General features: G+C 47.3%; 2 protein-coding genes and 1 long non-coding RNA gene across 5 annotated transcripts in view; 2 read left to right on the top strand and 1 right to left on the bottom strand.

The window, feature by feature from the left end:
• Positions 1-19,647, top strand: part of LOC122378143 (RPA-interacting protein B-like) — a 46,844-nt gene extending 27,197 nt beyond the window's left edge. For all 3 annotated transcript variants that reach the window (XM_043358911.1, XM_043358997.1, XM_043359080.1), the window contains 2 exons: positions 14,590-14,731; positions 18,889-19,647. In XM_043358911.1, coding sequence (XP_043214846.1) covers positions 14,590-14,731; positions 18,889-19,223 — 477 coding nt within the window. In that variant the 3' untranslated portion in view covers positions 19,224-19,647. The remainder of the gene's footprint in view (positions 1-14,589; positions 14,732-18,888) is intronic.
• On the top strand, positions 7,172-13,692 carry LOC122378056. Its single transcript, XM_043358777.1, has 3 exons — positions 7,172-8,071; positions 8,111-8,439; positions 13,623-13,692. The coding sequence occupies exons 1-2, from the start codon at positions 7,334-7,336 to the stop codon at positions 8,180-8,182; spliced, it is 810 nt and encodes a 269-aa protein (XP_043214712.1). The 5' UTR covers positions 7,172-7,333; the 3' UTR covers positions 8,183-8,439; positions 13,623-13,692.
• On the bottom strand, positions 10,789-11,997 carry LOC122378286. The gene is made up of 3 exons (XR_006255998.1): positions 11,922-11,997; positions 11,390-11,511; positions 10,789-10,969 (listed from the first exon to the last, which is right to left on the bottom strand). It is a non-coding gene; the product is annotated as an uncharacterized LOC122378286 (long non-coding RNA).
• Positions 19,648-21,188: the final 1,541 nt, after the last annotated feature.

Below are 21,188 nucleotides of genomic sequence, written 5' to 3'. Positions count from 1 at the left end.
CCAAAAAAATCCAAAAAGTTTTTTGAATTTCGAAAAAAACCGGAATATATGTGATAGTACCCACCGTCTCCTATCTACATACCAAATTTCAGATCGATACCTCGTTTTTTGGCCAAGTTATAGCGAAAAAACTGTTCAAAAATGATGACGTCAAATTTTCAAACTCAATTTTTGGCAGTTCTAGACCTCGTAGAGCAAAACAAAGACCACCATTAGACTCCCCGTGACGAGCTGCATCGAATCGATACCCATTTAATGCAAAAATATCAACTTTGAAATTTGACCTAGTTTGACCTGACCTTGACCTGACCTTCACCAAAACGTGACCTGGGCTGGCCCCAAAGGCTGCCTAACCCACATAATCGCATTTGTCATGTAAAATGGACCATAAAACATGTATCACACGACACTTCAATATTGTGACCCCGGTGACCTGACCTCGCTGTGACCTGACCTGGTATCAGTGACCTCAGATAGCAAAGTATGTGTTTGACGAACAATGTACCATCGATGGTTTTCAATAAATTACCAATTTACTCGATTTCACAACACATTTCTTGAAATGCCTGCCAATGGTGAAAATCCGACCTTTGACCTGACCTGTGACGTCATCGGTTTGACCTAGGTCAATGAAATTTGGTCACAAGGTAGTTCCCGGGTGGGGCTATCGAACGCCGTTTGAATTTTGAAAATCGGCCGGTAAATTTCCGAGATCTTAGGGGGGGGCCGAAACGGCCCCCCCCCCCCCTACGGGTGGTAGGGTCCGCCGATAGCCCTACGGGGCGCAGGTTAATCCCCACGACCGAGCGAACACTCCCCAGTTACTGCCATCTCCTGGGTAGGAGCCGGCCGAGGAAAACGCTGCCAGAGGTCAGCTTTGATCCAAGGACCTCCCACCCCAAACGTGAACGCACTTGCCAACTGCGCCACAAGGGTGGTACCAAACTGGTTTTTGAAAAGTAGAAATTTATATGCTGAAAATTAACAGGAATCCACAGTGGGAGTGTAGAAAGGTAAAAATTACCAAAATCAAAAAATGGATGAAGCTGGGCCCAACTTTTCAGCACAGCTATGATCATTTATAACTCCTGAGTTTGCCAGTAAGACTGGCTGAAGAAATCTATTATTTTATAGATCAAAACGCTGATAATAAGGGTGCCGGTAAGTTGCCGCAAGAACGGCCTCTTTCTGTTCCTCTCAATGCCGCTGGGAGAAAGCGGCAAGGTCCTAGCCCGCGCCGGCCCGGTGCTCTGAGATTCCGCGCCGGGCCGGGGGGGGTGTCTTAACACCCCCTTCTAACTCGGCTCCTGGGCCACGTAGCGACACGCGGTAAGCGGCAATCGAAAGAACGTCCAAAATAAGGACGAAACAGTTCAGTCATTTTTTGGGTCAGGTCAAAGGTCAGGTCACCAGAGGTCACCAAAGGTAAAATGTTGACTATTTCAACATTTTGGAAACTGCCAACGGCTATCTCGGGAACCGATAGAGCTACAGCGCCGCGGAAAAGCGCATTCGATAGCCCTTTTACAGACCTTTCTGAGTAATGTTCTCAGATTTGACCTCAGGTCAACGGTTCAGCCTCCAGAGGTAAAAAACTCCAAAAATAGCCGTTTTTACGAAAAACGTTTTTTCGGCAATAACTTTTGACTCAAACGAGCCATGACATTACTTTTGCCAGCATCGTGTTCCTCTCGTCGAGACGCGTCGAATGAACTATAATTTGACCTTGAAAGGTCAACTTGAAAATTTGACCTCAGGTCAAGGTCATGACCTGACCGGAAAAGGTCATGTTGCATATCAGTCGATCCGCAACGTCGAGCCGAACACAGCTAAGGCGTTTTCAGCGTTCTAGCACGCCTCTCTCAGAAGTAATTAGCGAAAAACTGTTAGATTCTGTTCGTGACCTGTGATGACCTCGGAGACATAACGAGGGGGTCACAGTTGCCATTTTCTGGTTCAGTGTGTCACTTTTACCTATATCTCGATGTTTGAGAGTGTCTAGAATAGCGTTCGTGCAAAACAGACGCTTTTCAATTTTCTCCCATTGACTTTAATGGAGAGGCCGCAAAATTGACCTGACCTTAGGTCACCAATATCAAAATTCCGAGATATACATTTCATAGATAGTGTTGCTCTGATCAATCGCTGAAAGTTTCAAGGCAATCGATCAATCGCTGTAGCTATGACGAGCATTCTTATTTTTTTTGAGGTCACTTGGCGTGACCTGGTGACCTGACCTAAGGTGACCTGGGTCTGAAATTTTCACAACATGTGCGTAAAAGATGTACAAACAGGTGTGCCAAAAACGGCGGCGCTCCGCGCCGCCGTTTTTGAGATATCTGCGAAAAACCGCAGGGGGGGGGGCAGACTTGTAAACGACTCAAATTTTTTTTGAGTCGATTCTTTGTTTGAGTCTGGAAATTTGAATCGATTCATCAAACGACTCATGATGTTAAATTTAATTGATTCGAATCAACTCATGACTCATCAAGTTCCTCGATAAAACGATTCGAATCAACTCATGACTTGAGCAACAAGCCAACGGAATGATTCGAATCAACTCATGACTCACACATTTTGATGAATCGATTTAAATCAACTCATGACTCACACGACATTTTTATTGAACTTATTTCATTCAACCCATGACTCACTATAGGCATTTGTTGATTATTTGACTCAAAGCTATGATAAAATGAATATGCCGCATACCACAATTGTATTAAGCAGCATAGTAGGTAGCCTTGACCAAAGATTCAAGCAGCTACCTAGTAGGACTAGGTACATAGGTACCTACCTTACACCTACCTATCTTCAACACTCAACAGTCAACAGTGCAATGTCAGATAAATTTGTAAGTAACTCTGAGAGACAATTATAATATAAGTAAGGACTAAGGAGTAGCATAGTAACCTATCTCTTATTATTACCTAGAAAGTCTTATTTGAAAATTCAAAAGCACAAGTTCCGAGAGGCATTCATGTTTTTTTTTTTTAATCAAACTTTTTATACATGATAATGAGAGAAATGTTACTACTTCTTACATATCAAATAAAATTATTCAAACAGTACAACCTCAAAAATAGGATTAATCCCACCTGTGAAACATTCAGCATCACCATCAGCAGGGACTCCATGGGCCACGAGGGCATGAGTGGCTCAGGCCTCAGAATCGGATATGATCTTGAGTTGAGACTCATTTGAAAGTAGTTAATGTAGGTATACAATATACATTCTCCAAACGGCACCTAGTTTAGCAGTGCCAACTGGCTGCGAACAAGGAATATAAAAAAGAATATTGTTAGTCTACAATTTTAGTTTAAAAATGACGTCATTGAATATTAATCGATATCAGGAGCACCGGAGCACTGACCAAGTGGCTCTTTTGCCTTTTGGTAAAAATAAATTGTCATTGGTGCAATTCGGGCAACGTCATCCGGCCAATTTGTCACGAGATTCAGACGTGAAAGTTATCAACTGCGCCATTAATGTAGTCTTAAAGCATACTTTGACTTTCACATTTTATTCTCGAATTCATGACGTCACTCATAGTACCTACATATTTTAGGCGAATGTAGATCGCTGAGGAAATATTTCAAAGCCGCTCCTTTACATTATTCTGAAGATTCTATGATGTCATAAAACAAGTTTCTTTTTAAACTTCTATTTCATGGGAAAATGTGCATTTTGTGGTTTATTGGCAGTTGAGCATCGCAATTTTGCGGTTTATAGGTGAGTTTATTTGTATTATAGCATAGCCTATAGGTAGTTTATAGGCTATAGGTAGTTTGGGCGTATTTGACTCTATGGACGCCCAAACTCTCATGCTGTTGATTGATTATTGGGACCAAATTGGGACTGGGAGAAGGGGAGGCAGCCGCAGGTGTCAATTCTGACTTCTGACATGTAAATGTAGGTACCTAGGTAGTGTAGCAGGCACTTGGTTTGGTAAGACTAAGTACCTACCAACTGCAAAATGCTTTTGGCTCATTAGGCGCCTGTGCCTGAGCCTCTGAGGCTCTTGTAAGTCTGAAATATGGAGTTAAGTGATGGCTAAAGCTGAGGGGGTGATCTAGCATTGATTATTAGGGTGTTGATGGTGACTTGTAAACGACTCAAATTTCTTTTGAGTCGATTCTTTGTTTGAGTCTGAAAATTTGAATCGATTCATCAAATGACTCATGATGTTAAATTTAATTGATTCGAATCAACTCATGACTCATCAAGTTCCTCGATGAAGTGATTCGAATCAACTCATGACTCATCGAAAAACGGTTTGATTCTGAGTCGATTCACGAATCAACTCAGAGTCGTTTACAAGTCTGGGGGGGGTGTTCAAACACCCCCCCCGGCCCGGCGCGGGCTAGAGTACCGATACAATCACATTTTCGCTTATTTAGCTATTCTGAACCATTTTTCGCTTTCTATTTACTATCAAATGTCAATTATTTTCAACAAATATAATGCATTATAAAAGGTAATGTATCTCTCCTTTTTCGTACATCATTTAGGAGCAAAAAACCTCGAATTCCTTTATTTTTCCTATTAAACAATTAAGGATGGTTGCCCTTCCCCATACAATGTAACAAAAATGCTAGAAAAATATTTGCAAGGGTTAAAAAACATTATTTGGCATAGTGACAAAGTCACCCCTTTTTTCAGTTTAACTTTGCCACAACTCATTTTCTTTAAAAATTTATATTTTTCGGCAAGATATAAATATGATAATAGCAAACCCAAAGAGCTAATCTTCATCCGTGTTTTAAGCATAGAGTCATCCTAATAAGTTAACAAGTTTAAAGAATACAAGAGTCTAAAGTTGAAAACATGGCAAAGTCGCCCCCGTTTACGGTATCAAATTTCACGAAGTTCCTGAAAACAGTTGCGTTGAAAGTCATTTTAGATGAGGACCACCGAAAGACCATTGGCAGGCTTTTTCGAAGTAGTACGTCAATGGGAGAGCCTCGTACGTACAAATGCATAATAAAAGATTAGAATGTCGATCTTAGTAGCCTAACGTATGATGGCAAGGAAGTACTAGTGGGAGTATATAGTAAGAAAAACGCTCAAATTTTCAGGGAACGTGTCAAATTGATGTATGATAAGGTACTGCCAGGGGGAGGCACTCGCCCTGGCCGTATATGGTCCAGAATGTCTAACGATTTCCGCCATGTTGTGTATACCAAAGTCTTGAAAAGTTGATCATGCAATCAAACTGCAAGCATGAAGCAGCAGCACTTTTGAGTAGTGTACCTCTCACTAAACTGCACCTCTGCTACCGTACATGCAATTTATATTTCTGGTATACACAACATGGTGGAAATCGATAGACAAAAACAAGTCACCAATGCTCCTTCCAGTATATATTAGAGTTCAGTGGGTACTGCAAGTTTGACGTCGCTGGCGTAACACGTTTAGAAGTTACTAGGGTTACCCGCGTGCTCCGCAACGCGAAGGGTGGATTTTTTGACCCGTGGGTATTGGGTTGGTCTGTGTCGATTTGGTTGGTAGATATCCATTTCGTTCGATTGCTTTTTGACGGCCAAGCATTTTGTAAGAAAACAAAAGGATACATCGCATCGAGGTGCCCGTGTCGTATTATCATGCGTTCTACTTTAGAATGATTCGAAAACTGGCGTGAAGTCTTTTGAGGGCCATCGATGAATTTCGCTAAAAATGACAATGTAATGGTTTGGAACATTTACATTTTCAAGAATACTGTTGCTCATCATGCAAAAATGAAGATTGAATATTGGACAGAATTGAATGCTCTATCCAATGGTACCATATTCAATTGCCAAACGTATCAGGTTATGCAGCAAAACCCGTGTAATTAATAAAGTGGCACATCATCGACAAACACCATTTTCTCTAGCGATTTGTACCACCTTGGCGTCGATCAATTAGCTATTCACAATTTTTATATGAGAGGCGGTCCCTTTCTCTTGCAAATAGGCGTTGATTCAACTCGCTCCATTTAACGGTAACCTAAAAATAAAATTAATTCCAAAATCCCTCAAAAACCGCAATTTTTCAAATAAAAGTGCCCTCTCCGGTGCACGTGGCGCGTGCTATCCTCTGCATTGCACACCATTCAATAGCCCGTTCAATTCTGTACACGATGCTGTTTTCCACGTGCCGGTCGGACCCCTGGTCACCAAGATATTGCACGGGAACTGGACCCGTGTCGGCCAAAATTAGCCGTTTTGCCCGATTTCGCACGCCGATTTATACATGTAAAGTCTATGACGCGAATTTGCACTTTTTGGGCACGCGCCACGCGCTCCCTATCAATCCGATCGAGCTGAGACCCCTCAAAGGCACGTCGCGCATCCTTGATCTATAAGTTGTGCAAATTTCACCGGGCTAGGTGCAACGGTCTGGCCTGTAGTCCACGCAAAGCACCACCAAGTCGGGACCTCGGTAACGGACAGACGCACCCTCCTCAAATAGTAATATAGATTGGCGAAAAACGGGAGGGGGTCAGATTCTGCCCCCCCCCCCCCCCAGCGGGGCGCGGGTTAAAATTTAAAAGATAATCCTTTTTACAAAAAGGTTTTATGTTAGTTTCTGATCATTTTGAGCATAAAAAATCATAAATCCTTTGCAAAAAAAAAAACTAATTTCAGGGAAGTGAACCATTTACTATAAAGAAAAGTTCATCGTGTCTGGGCTGTGACGAAAAATAGTTGACCTAAATCAGATTATAAAAAAACAGGATTTAGGGGTAACCTCGGTTTGGCTCCTTGAGCCTCTGCCTCCCCCCCCCCATTGAAAATTCCTTTGAGGAGGCCCTAGCAACAATCTCAGGATCCCGCGTTTGTTAATACGAGGAAAGTTGTTCTCCTTGTCACGTGACTGTCTTAGTCATTTGAAATCCATGTATCCTTGCCACTGAACTCTAATATATACTGGAAGGAGCATTGGTGACTTGTTTTTGTCTATCGATTTCCGCCATGTTGTGTATACCAGAAATATAAATTGCATGCACGGTAGCAGAGGTGCAGTTAAGTGAGAGGTACACTACTCAAAAGTGCTGCTGCTTCATGCTTGCAGTTTGATTGCAGTGATCAACTTTTCAAGACTTTGGTATACACAACATGGCGGAAATCGTTAGACATTCTGGCCCATATACGGCCAAGGCGAGTGCCTCCCCCTGATCCTTGCTCCCTGTCTTTGTTTCTTCGTAGTTTTAGGGACTTGGCCTCTTTCAAGTTTCTGCTATCGCTGTGTATCGATGCTTATCTGAAAGTAGTGTTTGCTGTTAGACAAGCTCCTCCCCTGTCACCACACGGTCCGGCGGACGCTAAACCCTGCGCCAGTTGGGCTCAGTATGGCCAGCCAGGCGCTGCTGATAGCAGTGCGGCTGTGCTCTCTGCTGCCGGCCGGGGCACTGGCCGCCGTGCCGCAGGCCGCTCTGCAGGTGCTGGCCGACTCCCTGAGCCGCGACCAGTGCGTGCAGCTGGCGCGGCAGCTGGCCGTGCCCGAGCCGTCCGGCCGCCTCGACCAGCCGTGCCTGGCGCTGCTGCGCCGCTGGAACCGCCCGCCTGCCGACGGCGCCGAGCTCAGCGCCGCCCTGCGCGACCTGGGACAACTGCAGCTGGCCGAGGCGCTCACCAGGCGGCAGCACCGTCAGGGCGCCGCGGCGCTGGCCGACAGTCTGCGGTCGGCGCGCCGGGCAGCTGCCACCGAGCAGGCCGACGACGCTGAGGAGCAGCTCGGCGCCGACAGCGACGACTCGGACCGGCGGCCGGCCGGCCGCGACCGGCCGCCCGAGCCGGACGTGTTCGGTGCGTCCGGCGGCGCGCTTCTGCTGACGGCGCTCTTCCTGACGGCGGCGGCGGTGTGTTTCTGCGCCGGCCGATCGGTTTGCCCGGGCCTGGCGCACTACGACCCGGCCGCGCGCAGGCGCAGACGCCAATCTGTCTCCGGCCGCGTCAATCAGATGCTGCGCGCGCAGCGAGTACGCGGCAAGATGGCTCTGTTGACGGGCCTGCCATCTGTCGGCGGCCGCAGCCACTCGCAGTACGCGCCGTTGGCGGCTGAGGAAGCTCAGCCCAGTGTGTCCGTGGCACCGGCTGTGTCCGTGGCACCCACGGCTGTGTCCGTAGCACCCACGGCTGTGTCCGTGGCACCCACGGCTGTGTCCGTGGCACCCGCGGCCACACGGCAGCCCACGTGATCACTGCGGTGTCACAAAGGCTGGCTGGTCATCCTCAAATGGCGGCGCTCATGGTTGGTGAGCGTGTGTGGCTCGCTTTTCTTATAACTAGAACTTGTTTCCCAGAGTTTCTTTTTTCTTTTCTTTTTTTTCTTTTTACTTGGGCTTTGACCTGGTGTTTCATTGCGTTCTTTGCGCTGTACGTTCCCTCCGCTTTGCGCACAGGAACCTATTGTGTTCGTTGCGCCGCCGTCGCTGTGTTCACTACCATAGTATGGGTTAACACGCGCAGTGGAAGGGTTGCGAGTACTACGCCCAGTGGAAGGGGGGCGGATGTCGCCCCCCCCCCTAAGATCTCAGCTCCCACTGGAGCTAGAAAGACGAAATTTGGAGGGTAGGTGGGGGCCCAGGGGAACTCTGTTGTGTGTGAATTTCATGACCCTAGGTCAATATCTTCAAGGTCAAATGAGGTCAAAAGTGGTCAAATCTGCCATATTAGCGACTTTTTTGCGTTTACACGCCGATAACTCAAAAAGTTACCGGCCGATTTTCTTTTTTCTTTTACTATACGAAAGAACATACATTTGTGAGTATGTATGGTGAATTTCTTGTTAATCCAACAATAAATATGGCAGTTAGAAGCCTGCTAAGCGTAAGATGTCGCCGGCTGAAGCGGGATCGGCGGACGCGGGAAACGCGGCAATCACAATTCTGTGTTTACACACTCATAACCAGTGGCGGCGCCACGAATTTTCGCCAGTGGGGGCAAGCTTCAGGTGACCTGACTGTTGTTGATACCCCAATCTTCAGAATCCAGCAGCACCTTGCACCTAGATGTTTTCATTCGAAATTAATATAGTTTGATGTAAACGTATTGAACTGAACCACTAATATCGACATCACATAAAACTATAAAAACAGATGACGAGACACTAACTTGTGGAAAAAATTGTCTTTTGAGAAGTTCAATGGCGCATTCCCCAAAACAAGTCGGTACTTTTTTAATTTCCCGAAGTAAGTATGTGCGATTGTTTCACCCATGATTGATATAACAGAATAAGCTCCATCAGCGCGACCCACATATATTTCCAGATGACCCGGATATATCATTTTGTACATTTTGGTTGATGCATCAAGCTCCATCAGCGCGATCGGATATAGTTATCACATCACATTTTGGCCATGCCTCCCTGAGCTCAGTCTCAGCTCAGCCTAGGGATTCCCAAAAGAGGGTGACCTCTTGTCTGGCCGACTTTTGATGAACTGCCTGAGAACCTCCCAGAGGTCAAGCTCGAGGGCCGCTTTCTGGTGGATGAATATTAGTAGGAGATGCGACAGACGGTCCTGACGCATCGTGGAACGCAGGTACGTTTTCACGTGGCGGAGCGCCGAGAACGAGCGTTCTGCTGAAGCGCCCGAAACGGGGATCGTCAAAAACAGGCGTACTAGTTTAAGGACTTCACCCAGCATGCCTTGCACCACACTGCCTTCCTTGCTCAAATAGTTCGCCAGCTCACTGACAGTTTTCGCTTCACGAGCGAGTAGTGAGTTGTGCAGGACTGTTAGCTGAGATGCCAGCAGTTGAGGATCAAAGTCGCTGGCTTCGTTCGAGCAGAACACGTCGAGTGATTCCCTCACGGCTTCGGCACTGACGTCCTTGGCGGTGTCCAGAAGTAGATCTTCTATAGCTTTCAGCCGCTGCATTCCAGGCTGGCTAAATCGTCTCTCCAGCTCCCCTGTTACCACGTCGATTACTTCGAAGTACACTCGACGGAGTTCATCCTTTGGCTCCAGTTCCGCAGCTGGTGCTGGGTTGTCCGTGTGCTCCAGTCTTCTTGGTAGCCTTTTCTTCCGTGTTTTTTTGGGCGGTTGGATGTCGACGTCGAGTTTCTCGGACATCACATCTACACGGAGACATACTTTCTCGAACTGATCTTCTTTTCTCATTGCCTTGAGACAATTGATCAGGATATCGGCACCTTTCATCACGTCGCTCATGTTCAAGCTGGGTGTCTGCAGCTGTCGAGCGAACAGCTCGCATGGAGTGAAGATCTTTTCACAGAGTATCATACCGAACACAGTTTCATACGCCTGCAGCGCGGCGAGTTGGCCTCTGATCTTTGATCTGACCTCACTCGACACCCCCTTGTTGGCTTGCAGGTCTTCCAGCGTCTTGACGATAGCGTCATACTGCTCTAGGAATCTTCTGAAAGCAGCAGCGCGTACAGTCCACCGTGTTGGACACAGCGCCAGAAGTTTGCGAGGGGGCCCGCCTCCGAGGGCGTTGCAGTCCTCATCCAGCTCCGCTCCTTCGATGACGTGCTCCCGAAGCATATTGTGCCGCTTTCCGGTGTTCAGACAGCTGGTGATATCTCGGGCCAGCACCATTACATCGCTGATGAGTCCAACTTCTCTAGCTTGCTCGGTAAGAGCAAGGTCTAGCGTGTGGTTTGAGCAGTGGACGTATATCGCTTTCGGTTGCTCCCTTGTTATCCGGGCCTGAACGCCTGACAAACGGCCAGACATGTTACTCGCACCGTCGTCGTACTCGCAACCTTTCCACCGCCTTTTTCCAGTTGCGGAACCCCGTCAGGAATCCCTTCTCTTTGAACTGGGTTTCCCTCACAAAACCATTGGAAAGCGCAATGCGACAAGTGTGACATGTCACAGAATCTGAGGAGACGTGGTAATCGAGGAACGGGAACTGCTTGAACCACTCCTTCCGGAACCGACGTCCATCTTCCACCGGGAAGACAATCGTCGGCTGATTAGGCTCATCCAGGACAGGATCAGGGTGAAGGGATCGACCTAGAAGCAGGGAAATAAGGACGAATCACAATGAGCACAAAGGATCACAAGGTCATTGTGTCAGCGAATGCTTGCTTGCATCGTGTTTGCTGTTAAAACACATGAGTTCAAACAGTATGTTGTTTTTCCATGTCAGGATTGAGCTCGTAGTGTCATACAACTAAACAAATTGTGGATTTGGTACGCCTCTACGGAAAGGTTATAGAAACAAATTTACGAAACAATGTGTCCTATGATTCTGCAAGCGGGTCAACTTTCAGAAGAAAACAAATAGGAAAGACTGGGCCAACTGTTTAATGTTTGTCACTGGAGATAGGGGACTAGCTAGTAACGGCATTAACGTGTAGTGGGAGAGGTTATATGTAGGTACACAAACTTGAGAGGATGGAAACGACACACACCAATGCATCAAAATCATACCTTTTCCCAGCCCTTGCGCTTTTTCACCATCTCCTTCGCATGCATCCAGGGGGATATCAGGAACCTCTTCAGCAGCAGCCTGGGATGTAGAAGCCTTAGGTGGTGTCTCCTTAGAAGGGGGCCTGGAAAAGGTTTTGGTATATTTGGCACATTGCTACTTATTTTGGATAAGAGTAACAAGGAATAGTATTGAAGTCATAATTAGGTAGTCAGAATAGGTACCTAATATAAGATCTCCAATAAAAACATAGAATTCCAAACTTTTTCAATATGGGGTAAATGTGAAAATGAATGAAGTACAACACCAAAGAACACACAAGGAATGTAGGCAAACACTTAACATGATATACAATTATACATAAAAATAACGGAACAACAGAGTCCTGAAAATACTATTTCAAATGCAAATATCATAGGCTTATATTTACTATCTAAATTTGTGCATCAGTTACAAGAGCGCCTTTTTTCAGGTCGCACTAAAACTGCATTTGCTGAAACCAAACTATTAGCATATCACAACAACTATAATAACCTTTTCTGCATGGCCAGAAAGAAGTCATTCAAGGTGGCCTGTTTCTTTTCTGGTGGTGCCATCTTCTTTGTTTGCTGTAAGACAAGCAGTGATTCATTTTCATTGGCGATACAGATACAGAGCATCAAGAGAGAAATATAAAATTGACCATCAATATATTGATGGATTCTCCATTAGATTTTGTATGCTCAAAAGGCAGCAGTACCATCAATAATTCTGTTTTGATTGCTGGGGGGTTAGGGGCACGCTGACTGTGAGGTCATTTTGCTCTGTTCTGATTGCAATGAGCAATCATTTTATTTTATCAACTAGCAATGATTACCATTTTTTAATTAGGAGGTATTTTATCAATGATTGAACACCCTAGCTTCATAATGAAAACCATAGTTGCATTGTCAAGTGAAAATTGTCTGCTATGATGTTCGGAACAGCTTTGAACCACCATTCTTACCAAATCTTGCCAAACTAAAATATTGATCATGTGAAAATAATCATTTCCTTTCTATGCCATAAAACAAAATTACTTCAAATAGCTTATCCTTTTAAATTCATGCTCAACTTAAAACCCATCGGATCTTGATGTAGCTGCAAAATCGCTGTTGCCCCCCCCCCCCCCCCCAGCACTCCACTATCTCCATAGTTTTGATGTGGCACTGTGGTATTGAACTAGATATTTAATCTACGGTGAGTTAAATACACTGATAGCAGGTCAGGTAGCCAAATCAGTGTTGGTACATCAGCATGGCCACCCATTAAAATGGGAAGATGACATTCTTGCCGTTTGCAAAGTTGTTAGTTTCATGGCTATCTTACATTGAATAGCCAGAAATGCTCCACAAACTAACACTAAAAAAGTGAACATCACCGAAATTGAAATCAATCGCGAACACCGCCACTCTCCAACACCCAACAAGCGCAATCTCCAAGTTGAAGTTGTGGGGTGGGCACCATAACAGCCAGTACGGCGCCAGCACCACGCAGCGCGCTCTTTTCAGACATCGTAGCAGCCGCGTCATTTTTGTCATGCGTCCAGGTGAAGGAAAAGTTATGCCAAATGAAGGAATTTCTCTGCCATCATCGCATCCTACACGACTTTGCATTGCAGTTTTGTACATTGTAGCCTTGTTTGCACCATCACATCCTATCCTATCATGGATATTGCACAGGTCTTCTGTTCCCTTTTCAAGATCAGCCAATTTTTTAGTGGGGGCAAAAACATAGTCTTGCCCCCACGGCCTTCTGTCAGTGGGGGCAGTCTGCCCCCACTGCCCCCACGGTGGCGCCGCCCTTGCTCATAACTCAAGTTGTTACCGGCCGATTTTCAAAATTCTTTGACCATAAGATTGCCTGTACATTTCTTAGTCTTCTCACAAAATTTGATGCGAATCGAATATAATCAGCGGTAAGGAGCGCGATGTAAAGACGGAACCGTCCCGCCCCGGCACAGTCTACAATTCAGGCGGCGCGTAACGGCTAGCGCCGGCCGCCGCGCCGCCGCGCCGCCACGCCGGCAGGATGTTTGACTTTACACCGCTATTACTAGAAAAGTTGTGACCCGATTTTTTAATTTCTTGCACGAGAAGATCTGCAGTTCAATTCTGGACAGGTAGCCAAAATTTCACATTAATATCATGTTTGCGGCGCGAGTTATTGGCGAAAAACAGGAGGCGAAATCCGCCCCCCCCCCCTTCCACTGCGCGTGTTAAACTTACGGTCTGCGTAATTGATTTGCCGAGCAAACTATGTGAAATAAATATAGGGGAGACCCGGACCCTCTCATTGTCGAGAAAAGAATATGGAGCATGGCACCGGCCCACACCTCCCGGGCCATGGCCCATGCCTCCCGGTGTATTTTGCTGGATCGAAAAAGCGCATGATTTATTGAAAGTTATCTCGAGACAAAGTAGTTGATCCCAGATGCCTAACATCAGGCACACTTCGCAGGCGAAAGCCAATTTCACGTACACAGAGTGAAAAACGGGTTTAGCCACTGCCCAATGAAAGAAAATTGCCTTTTTACAAAACCGGCCCATACCTCCCGGGTCTCCCCTACGTCTCGTGAAAATGCTTGGCTTCGGGGTTTGACTTTTTGATGTCATGTTTTTTAGATGAGGTAGGAAACGCAAGATGAGAATGATTAAATACTTACTTGTTGGGCACCCAGGAACCATTTACCATCGCCGTTAATCTTTATTATCAACGTTTGTTAAGTTTTACGTTGGGATTGAGATTGACCTGCCATCCGTGAAGTTGGCTTCAGCAACGGCAACAAAATGGTTCAATCGCTTCAAAGACACCAATCAGGTCAATTAGGAGACGTGGAGCACGACTATGACATTTATTTAGACCTAGTTTCCTTCATTTCTCCCTTAACTGCCTATTAAAAAACGTGGAGAAACAAAATTGCTTGGAGGATTCGTCTAGTCCCCAAAATAAAGAGCGTAATTGAATCCTCCAAGGCGCAGCTTCGGGTACTCCAAGAGTTCCATTATCTTTCATCCTGTTATTAAAGTGAATAGCGTATCTTGTTGCTGTGGTTTGTGTTACCCGATTTGCGTGACTGATGGCTGTCGTGGCCCGTTCGGCCGTCCCGGTATACGGTGCCGCGCGCCGGCCCGGCCCGGCCCGCCCGGCACCGGCTGCTGTGTGACGCGGCCTTGTTCGGCAGCGCGTCCGTGACCGGCTGAGGGAGAGCCGCCACCGTCTGCTGGGCCGGCTGCGCGGCCTGGACGGGCCGGCTGGTCCTACCTCCGAGCAGGACCAGCTGCTCCAGCAGTGGGAGCGCTTCGAGAAGGAGGTCATCGCCGAGGGTGAGTGGGCGCTCCGGGACCGACCTCAGTCCGTCACAGCTCCTCCGGGACCCGCCGCAGTCTGTCACAGCTCCTCCGCAGTCTGTCACAGCTGCTCCGCAGTCTGTCACAGCTCCTCCGCAGTCTGTCACAGCTCCTCCGCAGTCTGTCACAGCTGCTCCGCAGTCTGTCACAGCTCCTCCGGGACCGGCCGCAGTCTGTCACAGCTCCTCCGCAGTCTATCACAGCTCCTCCGCAGTCTGTCACAGCTCCTCCGCAGTCTGTCACAGCTCCTCTGGGACCGTCGACCAGATGCGCCTTATTGCGCGTGTAGTTGGTATCTTTAGTGTAAAGTTCACAGCTTCTTCGGGAGGTCTTCGCTCGAGAACACCGACTGTATTCTGTGACTGTTAATCGAGGACTGATAAAACAGTTTTAGCAGCACACGAACTACGAGTAGGTAGAACAATGCGAACGCTGTGTATTTGCCAACATTTACATTGCCGATGTGTTACCAGTAGGGACTCCGCCACCGGAGAGGGGAGGGTCGGTGGGTTTGCAGTGCGCCCATTAATAAGTTTTATGGGAGTATGGGAGCTGCTGCTGATTTGAACTAGGATTACCGGAATCCGTCAGTCGCGGCGCATGAATGCGTCAACACCCGCCGGCCCATGGGTAGTCATGACTCAGACCGTTTTTGTTTGAAGGGTCCACGTCAAAACAGCTAGTGACTATTGAGCTAGTGACTTTTGAGCTAGTATAAAAGAGCTAGTGCTTCAAAACAGCTAGTGACAAAACAGCTAGCGCTAAAATAGCTAGTAATGCAAAAAAGCTAGTGCATCAAATCAGCTATGACAAAACAGCTAGCGCCAATATAGCTAGTAGAGCAAAATAGCTAGTGCTTCATTATAGCTAGTGACAAAATCGCCAGTGTCGAAATAACTAATGAAGCAAAATAGCTGATTCGTACAGAGTACGAGCAGCTATTATATTTTTTTTCCTAAGTCGTTGGATTCTTTCCCGACGACGAGTCCGACGGGTAGAAGGAACGAGCAGCTATTATATATTTTTTTTCCTAAGTCGTTGGATTCTTTCCCGACGACGAGTCCGACGGGTAGAAGGAACAGAAGAGCACCGTTGTTTGACAAAATTATTTGGAATGTTAGAAGGAGGACAGAGGACGGGATCCCTAGGACAAACAACATATTAGAAGTGTGGCACCGGGTGATTCAAGGCATGTTTGACCTATCGCCCACATCAATAATGAAACTTTTCACCGCCATCCAAAAAGAACAAAGTATTTAAGCATCTGATCTTGTGAAATTCAAAAGTGGCCAGGATGTTCAAAAACAAAAGAAAACATATGCCTAGTATGCCTAGAGACACGAGTGTCAGATTAGTTACTCTACTGACTACTGAGACGCTACAGGGAAGCCGGAAGGCATCATTAGCAAACATAATTCATTCGGAGAGTGGGTTTCAACATCACTTTGAATGTTTGAGATGCCTTATCGCGGAATATATATTACTGACCGGGCCGACGAAATTATTTGGAAACGAGGTTTGCAAAATTGACGTAGGCCCGAGTGCGAAGCACGAGGGCCGGAGTCAAATTTTGCAAGCCGAGTTTCCAAATAATTTCGTACGGCTGAGGTCAGTAAGATATTTCCTACATGCCGCCTACCTATTAAAACGTTTTGACAGGTTTTGGTGACATTTATACAATTGTTTTGTCCATAATTTTCTAACAATGATTGCGCTACTGCTTTGGATGAAGCTTTGAAGGAAATTCATGGACGAAAATGCATCAAAATACCTTACTTCAAACGGAATCGTCTCTGAAAATATTTCCTCAGAATGGCACAACAATTGGATATCCAAGGAACATAATACATGAATGATTTGCCACTACATAAGAACAAGAAGAAGGTTTACTATTCCTAGTGATAAAACGTGAATTTTCCAGTCTTCTTGCAAAAATCTTTGCTTTATATAGGTATGTAATCGTGCTTTGTTGATGCCCTATGGCAAAATGTTCGTGAAATACATTATATTTTCCATATTTTACATGTTTGTTTCGAGGAAAGGACTACAACTGTCAAATAATATTTAATAACGCAATAAATGAATAAACTTAGGCCCAAGGAGACGGTGTACATATAAAACGAAGATAAGACAACAAACGATAATGGATTTCGGTTAATAGGCGCATATCTAACCATAATTTTGGCTTTGTAGCCAATACAAAATATTTCAAAGCCCTTTATAAGCAGAGCAGATATTTTTTACCAAAAAAAGTTAGCTTTCTAATTTTACGATGCAAATATCATGCAATAATGATGTCAATTATACATTTCCTGGGTTAATGCGGGCTAACGCGATAAGCTCTATAGTTTAGAGGTCATTGCCCTGGGCAGTAAATTCGGGCAGTAAACTTTTGTTTCCTGCCCGGCCTATCAAATAACATGGCATTTTGACACCGACAGTTTCTTGGTCATAGTTTTACTGCCCGGCTCGTGCTGTGGTTAAGACATACCCCGGCATGTAGGAAATACATATTTACAGTCATAGATATCTTGCATTTTCGAAGCAAAGTGAATGGGAAGGGAACAAGGTCCAACGAAATAGCTATTTTGACGATACTATTTCATCACCAGCTGTTTTGAGGCACTAGCCATTTTGCTTCACTAGCTACTTTGACGCTAGCTGTTTTGTCACTAGCTGTTTTGAGACACTAGCTGTTTTGCACTAGCTCAAAAGTCACTAGCTCAAATGTCACTAGCTATTCTGACTTGCACCCTTTTTGTGATGACTGTGACTCTTGCGCTGGTACTGGCGCGGTCTCTGTGCCCGTGTCGGCTAGGGTGTTTCATTACACTATGGTAAAATAATGTTGGTTCAAAACTCAGCCATATCGACTTTGCCCCAACTCTACCCGTAAAACTGAATCGATTGATACGCTTGAAACCCAAATTTAAGTATATTTAGGGGTCGCACACTTTTGTCACCAAAACTCGTTACACAGAGAAGGGGGCACATCCTTCCTTGGTGCGCTTGGGCAACGCCTTCCGGTTGAGTTCCACGACTCGCAGGCCATCGTTGTTAGGGCCCTGCCGCCCTCAATAGACCGTTGCAGAGCCCTCAGATGCCAGCATAGCCCCCGCAGCCTGGTTATGTTGGGGCCCTCAGAGGCCGTCGCTGGGCCGCCTGAAGCCAAATGGGCCCTCAGACTTGAGTTGGGTCTAGGGCCGTCACGAGGGCCCTCAGAGACCGTCGTAGAGACCCTCAGGGGCCAGTGGGGCCCCTGGAGTCCTGTGGGACCCTCAGCGGTCGTCATGAGGGCCCTTAGTGGTCGTTATAGGGCCCCAGGGGACAGAGTTCGTCGTGAGAACAACAGAGATCATCGTAAGGGCCCTCAGAGGCCGTCATAGGGGACCTCAGAGGCCAGCGTGGCCCCTAGAGTCTCTGTGGGACCCTCAGCGGTCGTCACGAGGGCCCTTAGTGGCCGTTGTAGGGCCCCAGGGGACAAAGCCCTCAGGTGGGAGCCCTCAGAGATCGTCATAAAAGGGCCCTCTGAGGCCGTCGTGGGGGCCCTCAGATGCCGTGTGGAGCACCAAACGCGGCTCAGGACACTTCTAGCCGGTGTGGAGGCCCCGACTAGCATGGGGCGCTCCTGACCATAAATAGACACCCCGGATGATTCCACATCAGTGTTCGTTTCCCGATCACTGGTTTTCAGGAGAAAATGTATCGGATGGTGCGACGGGCCCCTTGTATGGATTTTGGGGGTGCAAAAAAGATATGTTTGCACCCCATGTTTTTCGATGGGGGTGCAGCTGCACCCCCTGCACCCCCTATTCCGCCGCCACTGCCTGGCTTTTTCAACCAAATCAGTTCGCAGGAAGACTACTCATGTTACGGCCAGAAACAAAATCAGAGATGAGTCGTAGAAATGTGCGAGTCGCAGAAATGTGCGACCTCTAAACATCATCAGAATGAAGTGAAATTTTACACAGAAACTTGTGAGCAGATGACATTTGAGGGGATCATCGATATGACTCGCAATATGGCACTTTGAAAATGTGAAACACCCTAGTGTCGGCCCAAACTGTGGTCGCTTGGCGCCGTGACAGAGCCGTGCAGTGCCCTCAGAATGGCCGTCCCTGCTGTGTCCACAGAGGCGGAGCGGCTGGCGCGCGAGCACGGCCTGGCCCAGGCCGAGCTGGAGCACGACTGGTCGCTGCTGGCTGAGCAGCTGTTCAGCGACCAGCTGCCCTGTCCTCTGTGCCAGGCGGCCGCGCAGCTGACGGCGCAGTGCCGGCTCAGCTGCCGCTGCGGCCTGTCCGTGTGCGCGCCCTCGGCCGACCCGCACTGGGTGCGGCGCGCCCTGGCGGCCGCCGCCGCCGCACACGAGGCCGTTTGCGCCGAGCCGGAGCTGTTCTACTCGCAGTGCGACGGCCAGCTAACGGTGCTGTGCGCCAGCTGCGGCCTGCACGGCCCGGCCTTCCCCTGACGGCTGACTGGGCCCCGGACCGCCGCGCCGGCGGCCGCTGCTGGCCGCGGCAGACGACGGGCGTGTCAGCACGACTCCGTGCCGGCCTCAAAGTACCTGAGCTACCAGGATCGAGCCAGTGCTCCATTGGACTTTTGTGATGGTAGAGTCATGTGATAGGCACCTGCGCGTGCCGCGTAGCCATGTCTCCTAGGTTAGTATTGTCAGCGTTTATGATGCGCCAAACATTTTAGTGATGATCGTTTAAATGCATTCTATAGAAGCGTTTTCTTTTACTAAAAATTCACTGCTTTGCAGTAGTTTGAAGTAGGCAAATCATATTTTTAATCCATTAATGGGTCGCCTGCCTTGCATATGGTTTTATTTGGATGGAAGTGCTGTTTCGTCCAGAACCATGTTGAAAATAAAGAAATGTAAGCCACAGCGCAGCCGTGTTTTATTATGCTGAACTCTATGTATGTGTATGTACACTATGTACTCACACTCAGCCTTTTCCAAAGTTCCTTGTTGATCGATTTGATCGGGAGCAACAAATAGTTATAATGAACAGATGAGATAGGTCGGGTCGGGTCGGGCTGGCCGCCGTCGGGCAGCGACGGTACGTGCCGGCGCGGCCGGCCGGGCCGCCGCGTCCAGGCGCTCATTCGGCACATACCTTCATTTCTAGGTTGGCTCGCTGAGTGCGGGTCCGTGTGCGGCGTCCGTCTCAGACGGCATGGAGGCGGCGGCCGTGTGCGGCGTCCGTCTCAGACGGCATGGAGGCGGCGGCCGTGTGCGGCGTCCGTCTCAGACGGCATGGAGGCGGCGGCCGTGTGCGGCGTCCGTCTCAGACGGCATGGAGGCGGGGTCCGTGTCCGGCGTCCGTCTCAGACGGCATGGAGGCGGGGTCCGTGTGCGGCGTCCGTCTCAGACGGCATGGAGGCGGCAGCCGCCGTCACCACCAACACCGGACACTTGTTGTTGTTGTTGTTGTTGTTGTTGTTGTTGTTGTTGTTGTTGTTGTTGTTGTTCCTCCCGGGCGGTCCTAATTCCTAGCCTTCCAGGTGGTGTGGAGGGGGACATTTTTCCCCCCCCCCTTTAGTTTTTTCGATATTTCTCCAAAACCGCTGCGCCGATCGTCACCAGACTTTCAGTACCCTCCCGTAAATAGCTTTTACATATTGTACCAATTTTTTCCCAAAGGCTATGATAGGTTGGCCGCTAATGACGTCGGAGTGACGTCATTTTTGCCATTTTCGACCCAGAAAAAGGTTTCGCGGAAGAGGTGTCAGGCCTACAGCTTTAGAGATGCAGAAAAAGGTTTTTGACATAAAAGGTGTAACATTAACAGGGATATAAAATTGTTGTCTTGGATTTTTGATTTTTTTTTTGTTTGTTTTGCCCCAAAAAATCAAAACATATTTCTTAATATAATAGCCGAAAAATCAAAGACGTTTTTTGAATTTCGAAAAGTGGAATATATGTGATGGTCCCCACCGCCTTCTATCCACATGCCAAATTTCAGATTGATGCCTTTTTTGCCAAGTTTTAGCGAAAAAAACTTCAAAATTGATGACGTCAAATTTTCAAACTCAATTTTTAGCAATTCTAGACCACGTAGCGCACAACAAAGACCACCATTAGACTCCCCGTGACGAGCTGCGTCGAATCAATACCCATTTGGCATTTTATGCAAAACTATCAACTTCAAAATTTGATTTTTTTTTTTTACCTGAACTTGGCCTCACCTTTACCAGAAAGTGACCTAAGCCGTACCTGATGGTCTTATAACCAACACCATTGAGTTGGAAATGAAAAATTGGTCATAAAACATGCATCGTTCAACCTTAGTAAAGTTGGGTTCATGTGCTGACCAGGGATGCGGAGCCGTGGAAATTTCAGACGGCTCCGGCTCCGGCTCCGGCTCCGGAGAAAAAAATCGGCTCCGGCTCCGGCTCCGGCTCCGGGTGAAATGTTATGGCGGCT

This window comes from Amphibalanus amphitrite, unplaced genomic scaffold, assembly GCF_019059575.1.
Source record: "Amphibalanus amphitrite isolate SeventyFive unplaced genomic scaffold, NRLGWU_Aamphi_draft 000000F_arrow, whole genome shotgun sequence".
In the NCBI taxonomy this organism is placed as follows: domain Eukaryota; kingdom Metazoa; phylum Arthropoda; class Thecostraca; order Balanomorpha; family Balanidae; genus Amphibalanus; species Amphibalanus amphitrite.
This window is presented reverse-complemented; position numbering and strand designations above follow the sequence as displayed.

Bases quoted from the DNA above. Each gene is read 5' to 3' on its own strand.
- LOC122378056 (XM_043358777.1), top strand. From the start codon at position 7,334: ATGGCCAGCCAGGCGCTGCTGATAGCAGTGCGGCTGTGCTCTCTGCTG. The intron at 8,072-8,110 runs GCACCGGCTGTG...GCTGTGTCCGTA, and splicing joins CTCAGCCCAGTGTGTCCGTG to GCACCCACGGCTGTGTCCGT.